This window comes from Salmo trutta, chromosome 38, assembly GCF_901001165.1.
Source record: "Salmo trutta chromosome 38, fSalTru1.1, whole genome shotgun sequence".
Classification (NCBI taxonomy): Eukaryota; Metazoa; Chordata; class Actinopteri; order Salmoniformes; family Salmonidae; genus Salmo; species Salmo trutta.
Window position 1 is genome coordinate 12,195,399 of NC_042994.1, and position 14,872 is coordinate 12,210,270.

General features: G+C 43.5%; 1 protein-coding gene across 1 annotated transcript in view; it reads right to left on the reverse strand.

Annotated features, from left to right (window-relative positions):
• The window catches only part of LOC115178421 (rhomboid-related protein 3), a 53,937-nt gene that overhangs the window by 10,815 nt on the left and 28,250 nt on the right, over positions 1-14,872 (reverse strand). Inside the window, exons 4-6 of the mRNA XM_029739602.1 lie at positions 5,341-5,499; positions 2,785-3,012; positions 2,147-2,295 (exon numbers count right to left, since the gene is read on the reverse strand). Of these exons, the coding sequence (XP_029595462.1) occupies positions 2,147-2,295; positions 2,785-3,012; positions 5,341-5,499 (536 nt within the window). The remainder of the gene's footprint in view (positions 1-2,146; positions 2,296-2,784; positions 3,013-5,340; positions 5,500-14,872) is intronic.

The following is a 14,872-nucleotide window of genomic DNA, read 5'->3' on the forward strand; positions in this document are numbered from 1 at the left end:
CCATTTGCTGTGAGACTCGAAATTGAACTCAGATGTGTCCTGTTTCCATTGATAATCCTTGAAATGTTTCTACAAGTTGATTGGAGTCCACCTGGGTAAATTCAATTGATTGGACATGATTTGGAAAGGCACACACTTGTCTATATAAGGTCCCACAGTTGTCAGTGGATGTCAGAGCAAAAACCAAGCCATGAGATCGAAGGAATTGTCCAAAGAACTCTGAGACAGGATTGTGTCGAGGCACAGATCTGGGGAAGGGTACCAAAACATTTCTGCATCATTGGAGGTCCCCAAGAACACAGTGGCCTCCATCATTCTTAAATGGAAGAAGTTTGGAACCACCAAGACTCTTCCTAGAGCTGGCACTGAGCAATCGGGGGAGAAAGGCCTTAGTCAGGAAGGTGACAAAGAACCCGATGGTCACTCTGACAGAGCTCCAGAGTTCCTCTGTGGAGATGGGAGAACCTTCCAGAAGGACAACCATCTCTGTAGCACTCTACCAATCAGGCCTTTATGATAGAGTGGCCAGACAGAAGTCACCCATCAGTAAATGGCACATGACAGCCCTCTTGGAGTTTGTCAAAAAACCACCTTAGGGACTCTCAGACCATGGGAAAAAAGACTCTCTGGTCTGATCAATCCAAGATTGAACTTTTTGGCCTGAATGCCAAGCGTCACGTCTGGAGGAAACCTGGCATCCCTTCTGTGAAGCATGGTGGTGGCAGAATCATGCTGTGAGGATGTTTTTCAGAGGCACGGACTGGGAGACGGGAGGGGAAGTTATTGTAGAGGATAATAAGATCTAGCTTGGGTAGGCCTAAGAGATACATTTTAGTTTTCACAGAGATATTTAGGCTGTCTCCATGAAGAATGTAGAGTTTCACTGTAGTCTAGACTGATTTCAAAGGCTTATCTCGATGGAGAGTTGAAGCCAAGGGCAAAAGATAAATGATACTGTTGCTATCTCCCAGTCCTACCGAGTTAGAAGAAAATAAAGACAAACAGAAGTTAAACGATAGGGTTCTCTTTGTTATCAAAACCAATACTTTACAGCCTCAAACTCTCATCAGAGATGCTTGAAGAACCTAAGCCCTAAATCTCTCAGGGGCACATCCTAACTTTACACTTCAGTCAAATATTCACTTAGTCTCCGGTTGACATTTATGCATGACAAAGGGAAGTTTGACTGAAGTAGAATTTACGATTTACCCCTTCATGAGCAGGGTCGAGGGAACGATGAACAGAGTAAAGTACAGAGAGATCCTTGATGAAAACCTGCTCCAGAGTGCTCAGGACCTTAGACTGGGGCGAAGGTTCACCTTCCAACAGGACAACGACCCTAAGCACACAGCCAAGACAACGCAGCAGTGGCTTCGGGACAAGTCTCTGAATGTCCTTGAGTGGCCCAGCCAGAGCCCGGACTTGAACCCGATCGAACATCTCTGGAGAGACCTGAAAATAGCTGTGCAGCGACGCTCCCCATCCAACCTGACAGAGCTTGAGAGTATCTGCAGAGAAGAATGGGAGAAACTCCCCAAATACAGGTGCGCCAAGCTTTCAGCATCATACCCAAGAAGACTCGAGGCTGTAATCACTGCCAAAGATGCTTCAACAAAGTACTGAGTAAAGGGTCTGAATACTTATGTAATTGTGATAGCAGTTTTTGAAATGTTTAATACATTTGCAAAAAAGTGAAGAGGTCTGAATACTTTCCGAATGCTATGTAGGACTGTATATGACTGTGACACGCACATCCAGGACTTTATGGACACACATTACAGAGTTTAGGATTTGAGGAGGGCCAGGGGCAGACTGGGACCAGAAATCGTCCCTAGCATTTCGAACACACCGGCCAATTTTTTTCGCTTGAGGCCCCCCATTATTATCCAAATAATGATCATTTTGTGCAAAAACCCAAGTTAGACAGGCACACTGGGCTAAAAACGGACCAGCCCATCTGACATTTGCCCTGAAATGCCAGATGGCCAGTCCGCCCCTGGGGAGGGCTGATCAGACTGTTCCAATATTCATACTTAGCATTAGCATGCACGGTCAATACATGACCATATAGTATGCAAGTGTGTATATTGGGACAGTCTGATCAGCCCTCCCCAGGGGCGGACTGGCCATCTGGCTAGGTACCCACCCTGCGTGCATGAAGGCATAGCTGAGGTATCTCCAGGCCTGAATCCGTAGCTGGGGGTGGTAGGGCAGCGGGCCCCTCAGGAAGTGGGGACTGGACACCTGCAGCACCCAGCGGTCCAACTGCAGGCCATAGTACATGAACACTGCCACCTAGAGGACGGGAGGGGAAGTTATTGTCGAGGAATATAAGATCTAGCCTGGGTCCTAGTCTAAGAGATACGTTTTAGTTTTCACAGAGATATTTAGGCTGTCTCCATGAAGAATGTAGAGTTTCACTGTAGTCTAGACTGATTTCAAAGGCTTATCTCGATGGAGAGTTGAAGCCAAGGGCAAAAGATAAATGATACTGTTGCTATCTCCCAGTCCTACCGAGGTAGAAGAAAATAAAGACAAACAGAAGTTAAACGATAGGGTTCTCTTTGTTATCAAAACCAATACTTTACAGCCTCAAACTCTCATCAGAGATGCTTGAAGAACCTAAGCCCTAAATCTCTCAGGGGCACATCCTAACTTTACACTTCAGTCGAATATTCACTTAGTCTCCGACTGACATTCATGCATGACAAAGGGAAGTTTGACTGAAGTAGAGCGGAACCTTACCTCAGCGATGGTGATAGCCAGGATGGAGCGGAACCTTACCTCAGCGATGGTGATAGCCAGGATGAGCCAGGGTGGTGGGCAGCAGGTGTAGCTGTCGAAGTACCACTTCCTATCGATCTCCCGGGGTAGGGTCTCATAGGCGATGTGCCTCACCAGCCTCTGGGACAGACCCAGTCCCACCTCCTCCCCCAGGGCCCCGGCCCCCTTCAACTGACGACCCCCCTGGAGGATGGCCCGCCGGAAGCTGTTGCTGCGCTTGTTGGACATCTAGCAGGGAGGGGGGAGGGACAGAGAGAGAGAGAGAGAGAGAGAGAGAGAGAGAGAGAGAGAATGTCAGTCAAAATACATAATCAGATACCCAATGTCCATTTGCAGGTCAGGGTCAGTCAGTCCATTCAGTGAGACTTCCACTGCAGTAAGTAATTTAGTTATCTTATGTGAGCGATAGAAACTCCATAGAAACATGGCCATAAAATAAGTGTCTATTTTCAATTAGCTGAAATTCCAACCTTACAGGTCTTGTAACTATTGCTGGCTTCCCTACAACACCTCAGTATGTCGTCATAGATCCCCTAAGTCGTGAGCCCCCCCATCCTTCATCCCACTGTGACAGCAACCACGCTGCCATACCCTCCCACCTCACCCCAGCAACAGAATGCCTCCGTCATCACCTAGCAACCGCTGAGCTCTTCTCCTCATCCCAAGTACTGGCGGCAGCTGCCTGACAACGTAGCCCTTCTACCCAGATTAGCAATTGTCATGGTCCTCCTATGGAACATGGAATGTGGACAAGTCTCTCTCTCTCTCTCTTTCTCTCTCTCTTTCTCTCTCTCTTGCTTTCTCTCATTCCTCTCCCTCTCATTCCCCTCTCTCTCTTGCTCTCTCTCATTCCCACATCTCTCTCTCTCTCTCTCTCTCTCTCTCTCTCTCCCCCTCATTCTTCTCCCTCTCACCCCCTCTCTCTTTCTCTCTCTCTTGCTCTCTCTCATTCCCACATCTCTCTCTCTCTTTCTCTCTCCGATTCTTAAAGTAGTTTACAATAGCACCATTCTTCAATCTATAATGACCATTCGAATTGAACAGATCTCCAATTATGTGAGTCTTGATTGCAGTCAAGAGACAGTGTGGGATTCTTCATGACTGTAGGTTACCATGGCCACTCCCAGCCCAAAGCCAAACAGAGAGTGGGATCAAACGGTACCAAACATACACATTATGCCCCACACACAAACACCCACGTGGACACACACACATCTCTAGGTTACCCCACGTGGCCCAACCCCATAAAGACAAAGTCTTCTTTCTTCTTTTCAATAAAAAGAGAGAGAAAGGGAGTGACGTTCTATCTATTCACCCACAGCAAAGAAGAGAGCAGGGTAGAGAGAGATTGGTATTCATCCAACAAGGACTGTGGGACCAGGGACAATCTACTGCTGTACTGGGAGATGCTGTCAGGGTGAGGAGCGAGAGGAAGAGAGAGGGAGAGAGAGGAGAGCGAGGAGAGCGAGGAGAGGGGTAGGGAGAGGGACAGAAGGGGCAGGGAGATAAAGGGAGCGAGAGAGATAAGAGAGAGAGAAGGAAAAGTAGAAAGAGAGAAAAGAGAGAGCTAGGCAATACCTCCCAATCACGCTGACAGCTTTATGGAATAGGCAGCTGAGCAAAGTAAAGATGGAACTGCAAATAAACCACAGAAAGCATGTCTCTGTCTCCCACTCCTCCTCTTCCTCTCTCTCTCCAACCTATCCTTCCCTCACCCTGCTCTGTTTCCAGTGAATGTGAAAGCAATGGGGGGTGAGGGGTGGTTTTTGTGGGTAACAATAGCAGCCACGCCTCCCCAACACACACACACACACACACACACACACACACACATTACTTGAGTACATGCTCCTCATTCCTCTCTGTCCCACTTCCAGTTTCTCGCCCTGACCTTTGGTCTGTCACATGACCTGGACCGACCAATCAAAGATCCCCTTTCACAAGTTCCCACAGGCCCATTCTCAGCCCACTGTACAAGACAATGGACAGCTTTGAAGGAAGCGGAGAAGACAAAAGAGAGAATAGGAGAAAGAGAAAGTGAGAGGGGAGAGTTGGGGAACCTTCACAAACCCACCACCCACCGACAACAACTTTACACGTTTCCAAACAACTGATTATTTCTCCAGATGACTTCACTGTCCATGGTTAAGAGTTCACGTGAAACACAACAGGAGCTAGACAGCGCGTGAAAGTGCAAATTTAAACCAAGCTGTGTTGTCTTGTCTAATACTGTGGAATATCCATGGAGACCTGGGTGAGTAGTAGGATGATAGTAGTGGAGATGCTTTTATAGAGGGATGATAGTAGTGGAGATGCTTTTATAGAGGGATGATAGTAGTGGAGATGCTTTTATAGAGGGATGATAGTAGTGGAGATGCTTTTATAGAGGGATGATAGTAGTGGAGATGCTTTTATAGAGGGATGATATCATAAGACCACTTCCTCTCCGCTGTATGTCTCAACATGACCAATCGCTGTACAGTATAATCAATGTTACACTTATACAATCACTATTATCAGTTACTATGGTAACAGGAAGTGACTCGGGACTCTCACCAGGTTGACAAAGTCCTGGTAGCAGATCTTTCCGTCTGCGTTGCCGTCAGCGAGGGCCAATAGAACCTCCAGCTTGTGAGGGTCCAGCTCCGAGCCGTGGGCTGCCAGCAGGTCCCTGAACCGCTCTGTACTGATGAAGCCTGAACTCTCTGAGTCGAACTGGAACACACAGGGAAAGGCACATGATTAGAAGTTCCGTAGATGAACACAGAGACAAGGACATAGACACATGCAGGCAGAGACACACACATGCACACACACACACACACACACACACACACACACGAGACTTGACAGATGTAGTCAAACAAAGCACATTTACAAAGATACAATGCACATACACACAAGCCTTATCGCATAGAGACACACAAAGGTTATTATCACAAGTGAATTATAAAATTAAGCCTTGTACCGAACATTCAACACTGACAAAAAAAAACAAGCCAAAAAGCTATAAAATAACATTTTGTTCATAGTTTCAGCTACTTTGTAAAGAATTTAAGTGAGCCTGAAAAGCTCATCTAACCAACGGCCATTTTGTTTCATTTATTATTTTCATGAATCACATTCAGTAGCTGAGGAAAGAGCACATAACTTATGAGAATATCCACACTTTAAAGATGTTAGCTAGTGTTGCGTATTTCATTTGAATGTCAAGTGTACTGAAACGTTTAAATGCACTTTAAATAAAGTTACATTTTATCTGACTATTTGACCAATTACATCCTGGTCGTCTAAAACATGGCCTTTCCCCTACTACCCACCAGGCACTTCCAAGGGTCACGAGTCCTTGGCTCCACCCACACAACAGTCTCTCACATTCAGCAGATACAAGTACCAGACATCCCACACGAGGAATTCTTCACACTCACTCCTTAGTTCTTTCTCTCTCACCAATGACGCATATACAGCACAGTGTCTGCATCAGTGAATCAAAGAGAACAGTCTCGATAGAAGCTATAACGTCAAAATACAGAGACACTGGATTCAAGACTCACCTCCTTCAAATAGGTGTTTGCTTTTTCTCATACCAAATGTTATATGAGCAAACATTCTTACACATTACCTCAATCCTCTCTGCTATGAGTGATAGTAATTCCAACGGAACTCAAACAGAATGGAGCCACTTTAGACTTCAGATGTGTCTGTTCAACGGACTGTAAAATGGCCTGGATTTGAGTCCTCTTCTATTCCTGGATGCGCTTGTGTTTGATTTGAATGTCAGGTTGTTTGTTAATAGGCTCAGTATACAACTGTCGTGCGTATAGTGTGTGTGTGTGTGTGTGTGACAGACAGACTAAATGAGCAGTGAATCTAATTCCATCGCCCTGAGCAAAACCTCAGACAGTTTGTTTGCCTTCTCCATATGCCACGTTTGGCAGGCAGCACAACGGAAGACAGGCAGATGCCATAGAAATAACATCACAGACCATTGACTTGAATGGGGATTCTCCATCTAGTTATTAGACAGGCCAGTACATCACTGGGGCCGAGCTCCCTGCCATCCAGGGCCTCTATATCAGGCGGTGTCAGAGGAAGGCTCAAAAAATTGCCAGAGACTCCAGCCACCCAAGTCATAGACTGTTCCTTCTGCTACCGTCTGGCAAACGGTACTGGAGCATTGGCTCTCTGATCAACAGGCTCTGAGACAGCTTCTACCCCCAAGCCATAAGACTGCTAAATAGCCAGACTGATAAATTGTCAATTAATGGTACCTGAACTATCTGCACTGACCCCACACACACTCACTAGACATTATATACACACTATATACACCCTCACTAGACTTTATATACACACTATATACATACTCACTAGACTTTATATACACACTCACTAGACTTTATATACACACTATATACACACTATATACACACTCACTAGATTTTATATACACACTATATACACCCTCACTAGACTTTATATACACCCTATATACACCCTCACTAGACTTTATATACTCCCTATATACACACTCACTAGACTTTATATACACACTATATACACACTCACTAGACTTTATATACACACTCACTAGACTTTATATACACACTATATACACCCTCACTAGACTTTATATACACACTATATACACACTCACTAGATTTTATATACACACTATATACACCCTCACTAGACTTTATATACACACTATATACACACTCACTACACTTTATATACACACTATATACACCCTCACTAGACTTTATATACACACTATATACACACTTACTAGACTTTATATACACACTATAGACACACTCACTAGACTTTATATACACACTATATACACACTCACTAGACTTTATATACACACTCACTAGACTTTATATACACACTATATACACCCTCACTACACTTTATATACACACTATATACACACTTACTAGACTTTATATACACACTATATACACACTTACTAGACTTTATATACACACTATAGACACACTCACTAGACTTTATATACACACTATATACACACTCACTAGACTTTATATACACACTATATACACACTCACTAGACTTTATATACACACTATATACACACTCACTAGACTTTATATACACACTATATACACACTTACTAGACTTTGTATACACACTATATACAGACTCACTAGACTATATAGACACTATATACACACTCACTAGACTATATATACACTATATAAACACTCACTAGACTATATACACACTATATAAACACTCACTAGACTTGATATACACACTATATCAAATCAAAACAAATGTATTTATAAAGCCCTTCTTACATCAGCTGATATCTCAAAGTGCTGTACAGAAACCCAGCCTAAAACCCCAAACAGCAAGCAATGCAGGTGTAGAAGCACGGTGGCTAGGAAAAACTCCCTAGAAAGGCCAAAACCTAGGAAGAAACCTAGAGAGGAACCAGGCTCTGAGGGGTGGCCAGTCCTCTTCTGGCTGTGCCGGGTGGAGATTATAACAGCACATATTTACACACTATATACACACTATATCCACACTCACTAGATTTTATATACACACTATATCCACACTCACTAGACTTTATACACACTATATACACACTCACTAGACTTTATATACACACTCACTAGACTTTATATCCACACTCACTAGACTTTATACACAATATATACACACTCACTAGACTTTATATACACACTATATACACACTCACTAGACTTTATACACACTATATACACACTCACTAGACTTTATATACACACTATATACACACTCACTAGACTTGATATACACACTGTATACACACTCACTAGACTATATATACACACTCACTAGACTTTATACACACTATATCCACACTCACTAGACTTTATATACACACTATATACACACTCACTAGACTTTATATACACACTATATCCACACTCACTAGACTTTATATACACACTATATACACACTCACTAGACTTTATATACACACTATATCCACACTCACTAGACTTTATATACACACTATCTACACACTCACTAGACTTTATATACACACTATATACACACTCACTAGACTTGATATACACACTATATACACACTCACTAGACTTTATATACACACTATATACACACTCACTAGACTATATATACACACTATATACACACTCACTAGACTTTATATACACACTATATCCACACTCACTAGACTTTATATACACACTATATACACACTCACTAGACTTTATATACACACTATATACACACTCACTAGACTTTATATACACACTATATCCACACTCACTAGACTTTATAAACACACTATATACACATTCACTAGACTTTATATAGACACTATATACACACTCACTAGACTTGATATACACACTATATACACACTCACTAGACTATATATACACACTCACTCACACTACACTGTCACTCCCACACAAATCCCTCACACATTCAAACACTACATACGCACACACATCCATACCGACACAACACAAACACACATGCTGTACATACACACGCACACACTTTTACACTCATCATTTGCCGTTGCCAGTCTGTTCTTTGTTTTACTCTTATTGTTATCTATCCTGATGCCCTAGTCATTTTACCCTGCCTTCATGTACATATCTACCTCAAATACCTTATTATTATCTATCCTGATGCCTAGTCACTTTACCCTGCCTTCATGTACATATCTACCTCAAATACCTTGTACCTCGTACCTCTGCACATTGATCTGGTACTGGTACTTCCTGTATACAGCTCCACATTGATCTGGTACTGGTACTCCCTGTATACAGCTCCACATTGATCTGGTACTGGTACTCCCTGTATATAGCTCCACATTGATCTGGTACTGGTACTCCCTGTATATAGCTCCACATTGATCTGGTACTGGTACTCCCTGTATATAGCGCCACATTGATCGGGTACTGGTACTCCCTGTATATAGCTCTACATTGATCTGGTACTGGTACTCCCTGTATATAGCTCCACATTGATCTGGTACTGGTACTCCCTGTATATAGCTCCACATTGATCTGGTACTGGTAGTCCCTGTATATAGCTCTACAGTGATCTGGTACTGGTACTCCCTGTATGTAGCTCCACATTGATCTGGTACTCGTACTCCCTGTATATAGCTCCACATTGATCTGGTACTGGTACTCCCTGTATATAACTCCACATTGATCTGGTACTGGTACTCCCTGTATGTAGCTCCACATTGATCTGGTACTGGTACTCCCTGTATATAGCTCCACATTGATCTTGTACTGGATCTCCCTGCATATAGCTCCACATTGATCTGGTACTGGTACTCCCTGTATATAGCTCCACATTGATCTTGTACTGGATCTCCCTGTATACAGCTCCACATTGATCTGGTACTGGTACTCCCTGTATATAGCTCCACATTGATCTGGTACTGGTACTCCCTGTATGTAGCTCCACATTGATCTGGTACTGGTACTCCCTGTATATAGCTCCACATTGATCTTGTACTGGATCTCCCTGTATACAGCTCCACATTGATCTGGTACTGGTACTCCCTGTATATAGCTCCACATTGATCTGGTACTGGTACTCCCTGTATATAGCTCCACATTGATGTTGTACTGGATCTCCCTGTATACAGCTCCACATTGATCTGGTACTGGATCTCCCTGTATATAGCTCCACATTGACCTGGTACTGGTACTCCCTGTATATAGCTCCACATTGATCTGGTACTGGTACTCCCTGTATATAGCTCCACATTGATCTGGTACTGGTACTCCCTGTATATAGCTCCACATTGATCTGGTACTGGTACTCCCTGTATATAGCTCCACATTGATCTGGTACTGGTACTCCCTGTATATAGCTCCACATTGATCTGGTACTGGTACTCCCTGTATATATAGCTCCACATTGATCTGGTACTGGTACTCCCTGTATATAGCTCCACATTGATCTGGTACTGGTACTCCCTGTATATAGCTCCACAGTGATCTGGTACTGGTACTCCCTGTATATAGCTCCATTCTTGTGTACTTTATTTTATTTGACTATAACATTTTTAAACTCTGCATCGTTGGGAAAGGTTTCGTAAGCAAGCATTTCACTGTACACCAGTTGTATTCGGCGCATGTGATAAATACGAATGGATTTGATTCTATTTCTATGGCAATAGAATGACAGGTGGGCATAAAGGGATGTTCCATTCTGTTCTTCAGGAAAACAACAGAGATGACAGTTGACTCTCATGAGGTCCTTTTTTATGGTGATTCCAAAAGTCGTATAAAGACGCGGCGATACGGTTGGAGCATTTTGGGGAAATGACCATTGATAACTATAAAGACTGCGTTGGTGCTAAATAAATATGTTCAAATCGGCCACATTGACTCTTTCTTGAACAATATCCATATACTGGGAAAACGAGGTCAGGCATAAGGATTAGGTGATCCAACCTCAACCCCAAATGTCACACACTGGAGACTGTGTGAACACACATACACTCCAACACTATATCTGTCCTGATGCCATGCTCACCCACACACACACACACACACACACACACACACACACACACACACACACCCTCCCTGAAAGGGAAAGTGAACCAAACTAACCTTCTCCTGCGGGATGTCTTCCAGTTTCTGCCGGGGACATCTTGTCATGTCTCTAGTTTGTGTAATCCCAGAACCCAGAACCATATCTCACGTGTGTTAGCCAGTTAATAGTGTCATAAGAGACTCCTGTCTGTGTCTAGTCCAGTCCTACTGCTCTCTGTCTCTCTCTGTTTGTATCTACCAGACTGTCTGGTCCAGAATGAGAGCTTGTTTACCCCTCTGACGGATTACAGTCCCATACTGAACCCCCACCCCCTAAACCCCCTGTTCTCAGCCCCCTACAATACAACCCAGCCCCAAGCCCCATTTTAGCCTACATTCAGAGCTCAGACCCCCATCTCTCTTAGACACACACTCCTACAACTCTCTCTCAAACTGAAACTAACACACACCCTTTCTCTCACATGCCTACACACTGTCACTAAGACCCACACATACACATTCCCACACACCAGCTCCACATCCAGCCCTTCATACTCCAGTTCACATTCTGGCAGGCAGGGATGAGTGTGATGTGGGGAACCCCTCCTTAACAATGGGGGCCTAACGGAAATTTCATGCACGGTTTACCCAATCCCTTTCCCCCAATAAGACCCTGTTTCCCCTCGTCCCTCTGAGCGCTTCACATAAGACATAGGAAAGACACATTAGAATATGGGAACAGCACTGATGATGACATAGACACATTAGAATATGGGAACAGCACTGATGATGACATAGACACATTAGAATATGGGAACAGCACTGATGATGACATAGACACATTAGAATATGGGAACAGCACTGATGATGACATAGACACATTAGAATATGGGAACAGCACTGATGATGACATAGACATATTAAAATATGGGAACAGCACTGATGATGACATAGACATATTAAAATATGGGAACAGCACTGATGATGACATAGACACATTAGAATACGGGAACAGCACTGATGATGACATAGACACATTAGAATACGGGAACAGCACTGATGATGACAGACACATTAGAATACGGGAACAGCACTGACGATGACATAAACGCTGAAACGTGTGTGCTTTTTTGTTTAGCACTTATTGCACTTTGCACTGGTACGTTTGGAATTATTTTGAGTATAGAATTACATCCAGGCTTCCTTGGGATTTCGTCTTTACGGTTTGAGTGTGAGTACCTGCTCAACTCTATCACCATGGCATACACACACAGGGACATATCATTATGTTGTACTGTCCATATTCAAATGTCAATCTCCACCCAAAATGTAATATAAGCTAAGCCAGGACTTGCTACTGCTTCCTCCTGACCATGGGGGTTGTTTTGGGCACAACAAAGGGGTGTGGGGTGAGAGACAAACCAAACAGATTGTTTCCCCCGGACCAATGATAGAGTATTATGCAGACAAAGGCCTTCATGATACATACACACACACACGAGGGAACACATCCAGTAATCCTGCCAGTTGGGCTACTCCATAGCCTAGCTTCAAGGGCTGAGGAGAGGAGAGGAAAGTAGAGGAAATGAGAGGAGATGGGAGGGGAAGGGAAGGCAAGAGAAGAGAGAAGAGAAGATTGGGGACAACACTAGGCTGGGCCTTCAGCCTCATTTTCATAATGCTGCATATTAAGAAGCTTGAGGCAGCAGCCATGGAGAGTTTAGGGAGTCCACCAAGCCTAACAGCCCACAGGAACAGTCTGAAATATCATTGGTTCAAGTCTGATTTTGAGCAATCTTTTTCCCTCTGTATGAGCCGACCACAAGGTCCTTCCCCCGACCTATTTAGATCTAATATCTTTCTAATATTAATCAAACAGATGAATCCATCCAAGACGTGGGAAATGAGATTCTGTTAGCCCTCCAGCTACCCTAATAAACAGTAGAGTGTTCAGGCAGCTACAGACATGTTGGAGTGATTGTAAACCAGTCAACCCTGATATAACGACTCTACCACATCCCTTATCCCTAACCTCACCCCAGGAAGCTGCTCCACTCATCTAGTGACCTCTGACCTGAACTAATATGGGTCACTGTCCAACAGGCCCCCTGCCCTGCTCTGAGATAAACCCATGAGGCATTTTCTGGAACAGTGACCACCACCTCAAAGGAGAGCGGTTAACTGGAGTGTAGGATAATGTAGGGTAATGATGTAGGATAATGAAGTTCAATTGGAAAAGACAACTGACAACTCAGTTTTGTGCTCCTGGTTGCTCTCAAATTGGTATGTGGTTAGTTGATATTTAGGCCAAAAAATCTTAAATCTTCTCTTTTGTGAACTACCATGCCAGGTGTCTCCATAAAGCATGACACCTGTAAGTGGATGTCCTTCTCACATGTGTCACGCCCTGTCCTGAGAGAGCCGGTTTATCTCTGTTTGGTTAGGTCAGGGTGTGACATGGGGTGGGCATTCTATGTGTTGTGATTCTATGTTGGTTTTTCCTTTGATTGGCCTAGTATGGTTTCCAATCAGAGGCAGCTGTCTATCATTGTCTCTGATTGGGAATCATACTTAGGCAGGCCTTTTTCCCACAGTCAGTTGTGGGATCTTGTCTTTGTTTGGTTGCATGTATTTTGCACTACGAAGCTTTTCATTCGTTGTGTTGTTTATTGTTTTTTTGCTGGTTCACCTTTAAAATAAAAGATGATGAACTCAACTCACGCTGCGCCTTGGTCTACCTTGAACGACGGACGTTACAACATGGTTCAAATTCATAACTTCCTGAACAATGGAAAAACTACCCATCAATTGTCCCATAAACAATCACCCATATTAGCAAACTATCTTATCACATTTCTCTAGTGTAGGCTACTTATCGTAATGGTAAGTGATCGGTATGGTCGGTCATTTTCCGGTTTATCGTCCCCGATCTATGTCCATCACAAAAACACTGGAATAAGTTCCCAATTCTACATAGTCTATTCAGGGAAGTTGAATAATGAAAGTAGTACTTTATAGTTTCACCTACAATGATATTATCAACAACAAATAGAGACGTCTCATTCCCATTCCTTTACCGCATGACTTGGCCGGCACAGTAAAACGCGTGATAACATGCGTGAGCTGACTGATGGGGGGTGCAGTAACGCGCATTACCCTGAGAGCAGGGGTTCACAATTCACAAAACTGCAATGTTACGGCACTGATATTACCTCATAGAGATGCCAAAAGACTGCTGTGGAGCTGAGGGAGGCCATTAGTGAATCTATGTTCCCTTTGGGGACTTCCTGTATTCTACATGATGGGTGAGGACCCTTAACAGGTGATTAGGCTAGCTGTTAGCTCAAGGCTTGGGAAAGTTTAACAAGACACCAACAACCGGCAAAGTCAAAATTGTTCTCTATCCAGCTTTATAAAAGTTGAAGAAGCATATTTTTTATTTAATTTTACCAGGTAAGTTGACTGAGAACACATTCTCATTTACAGCAACGACCTGGGGAATAGTTACAGGGGAGAGGAGGGGGGCTGAA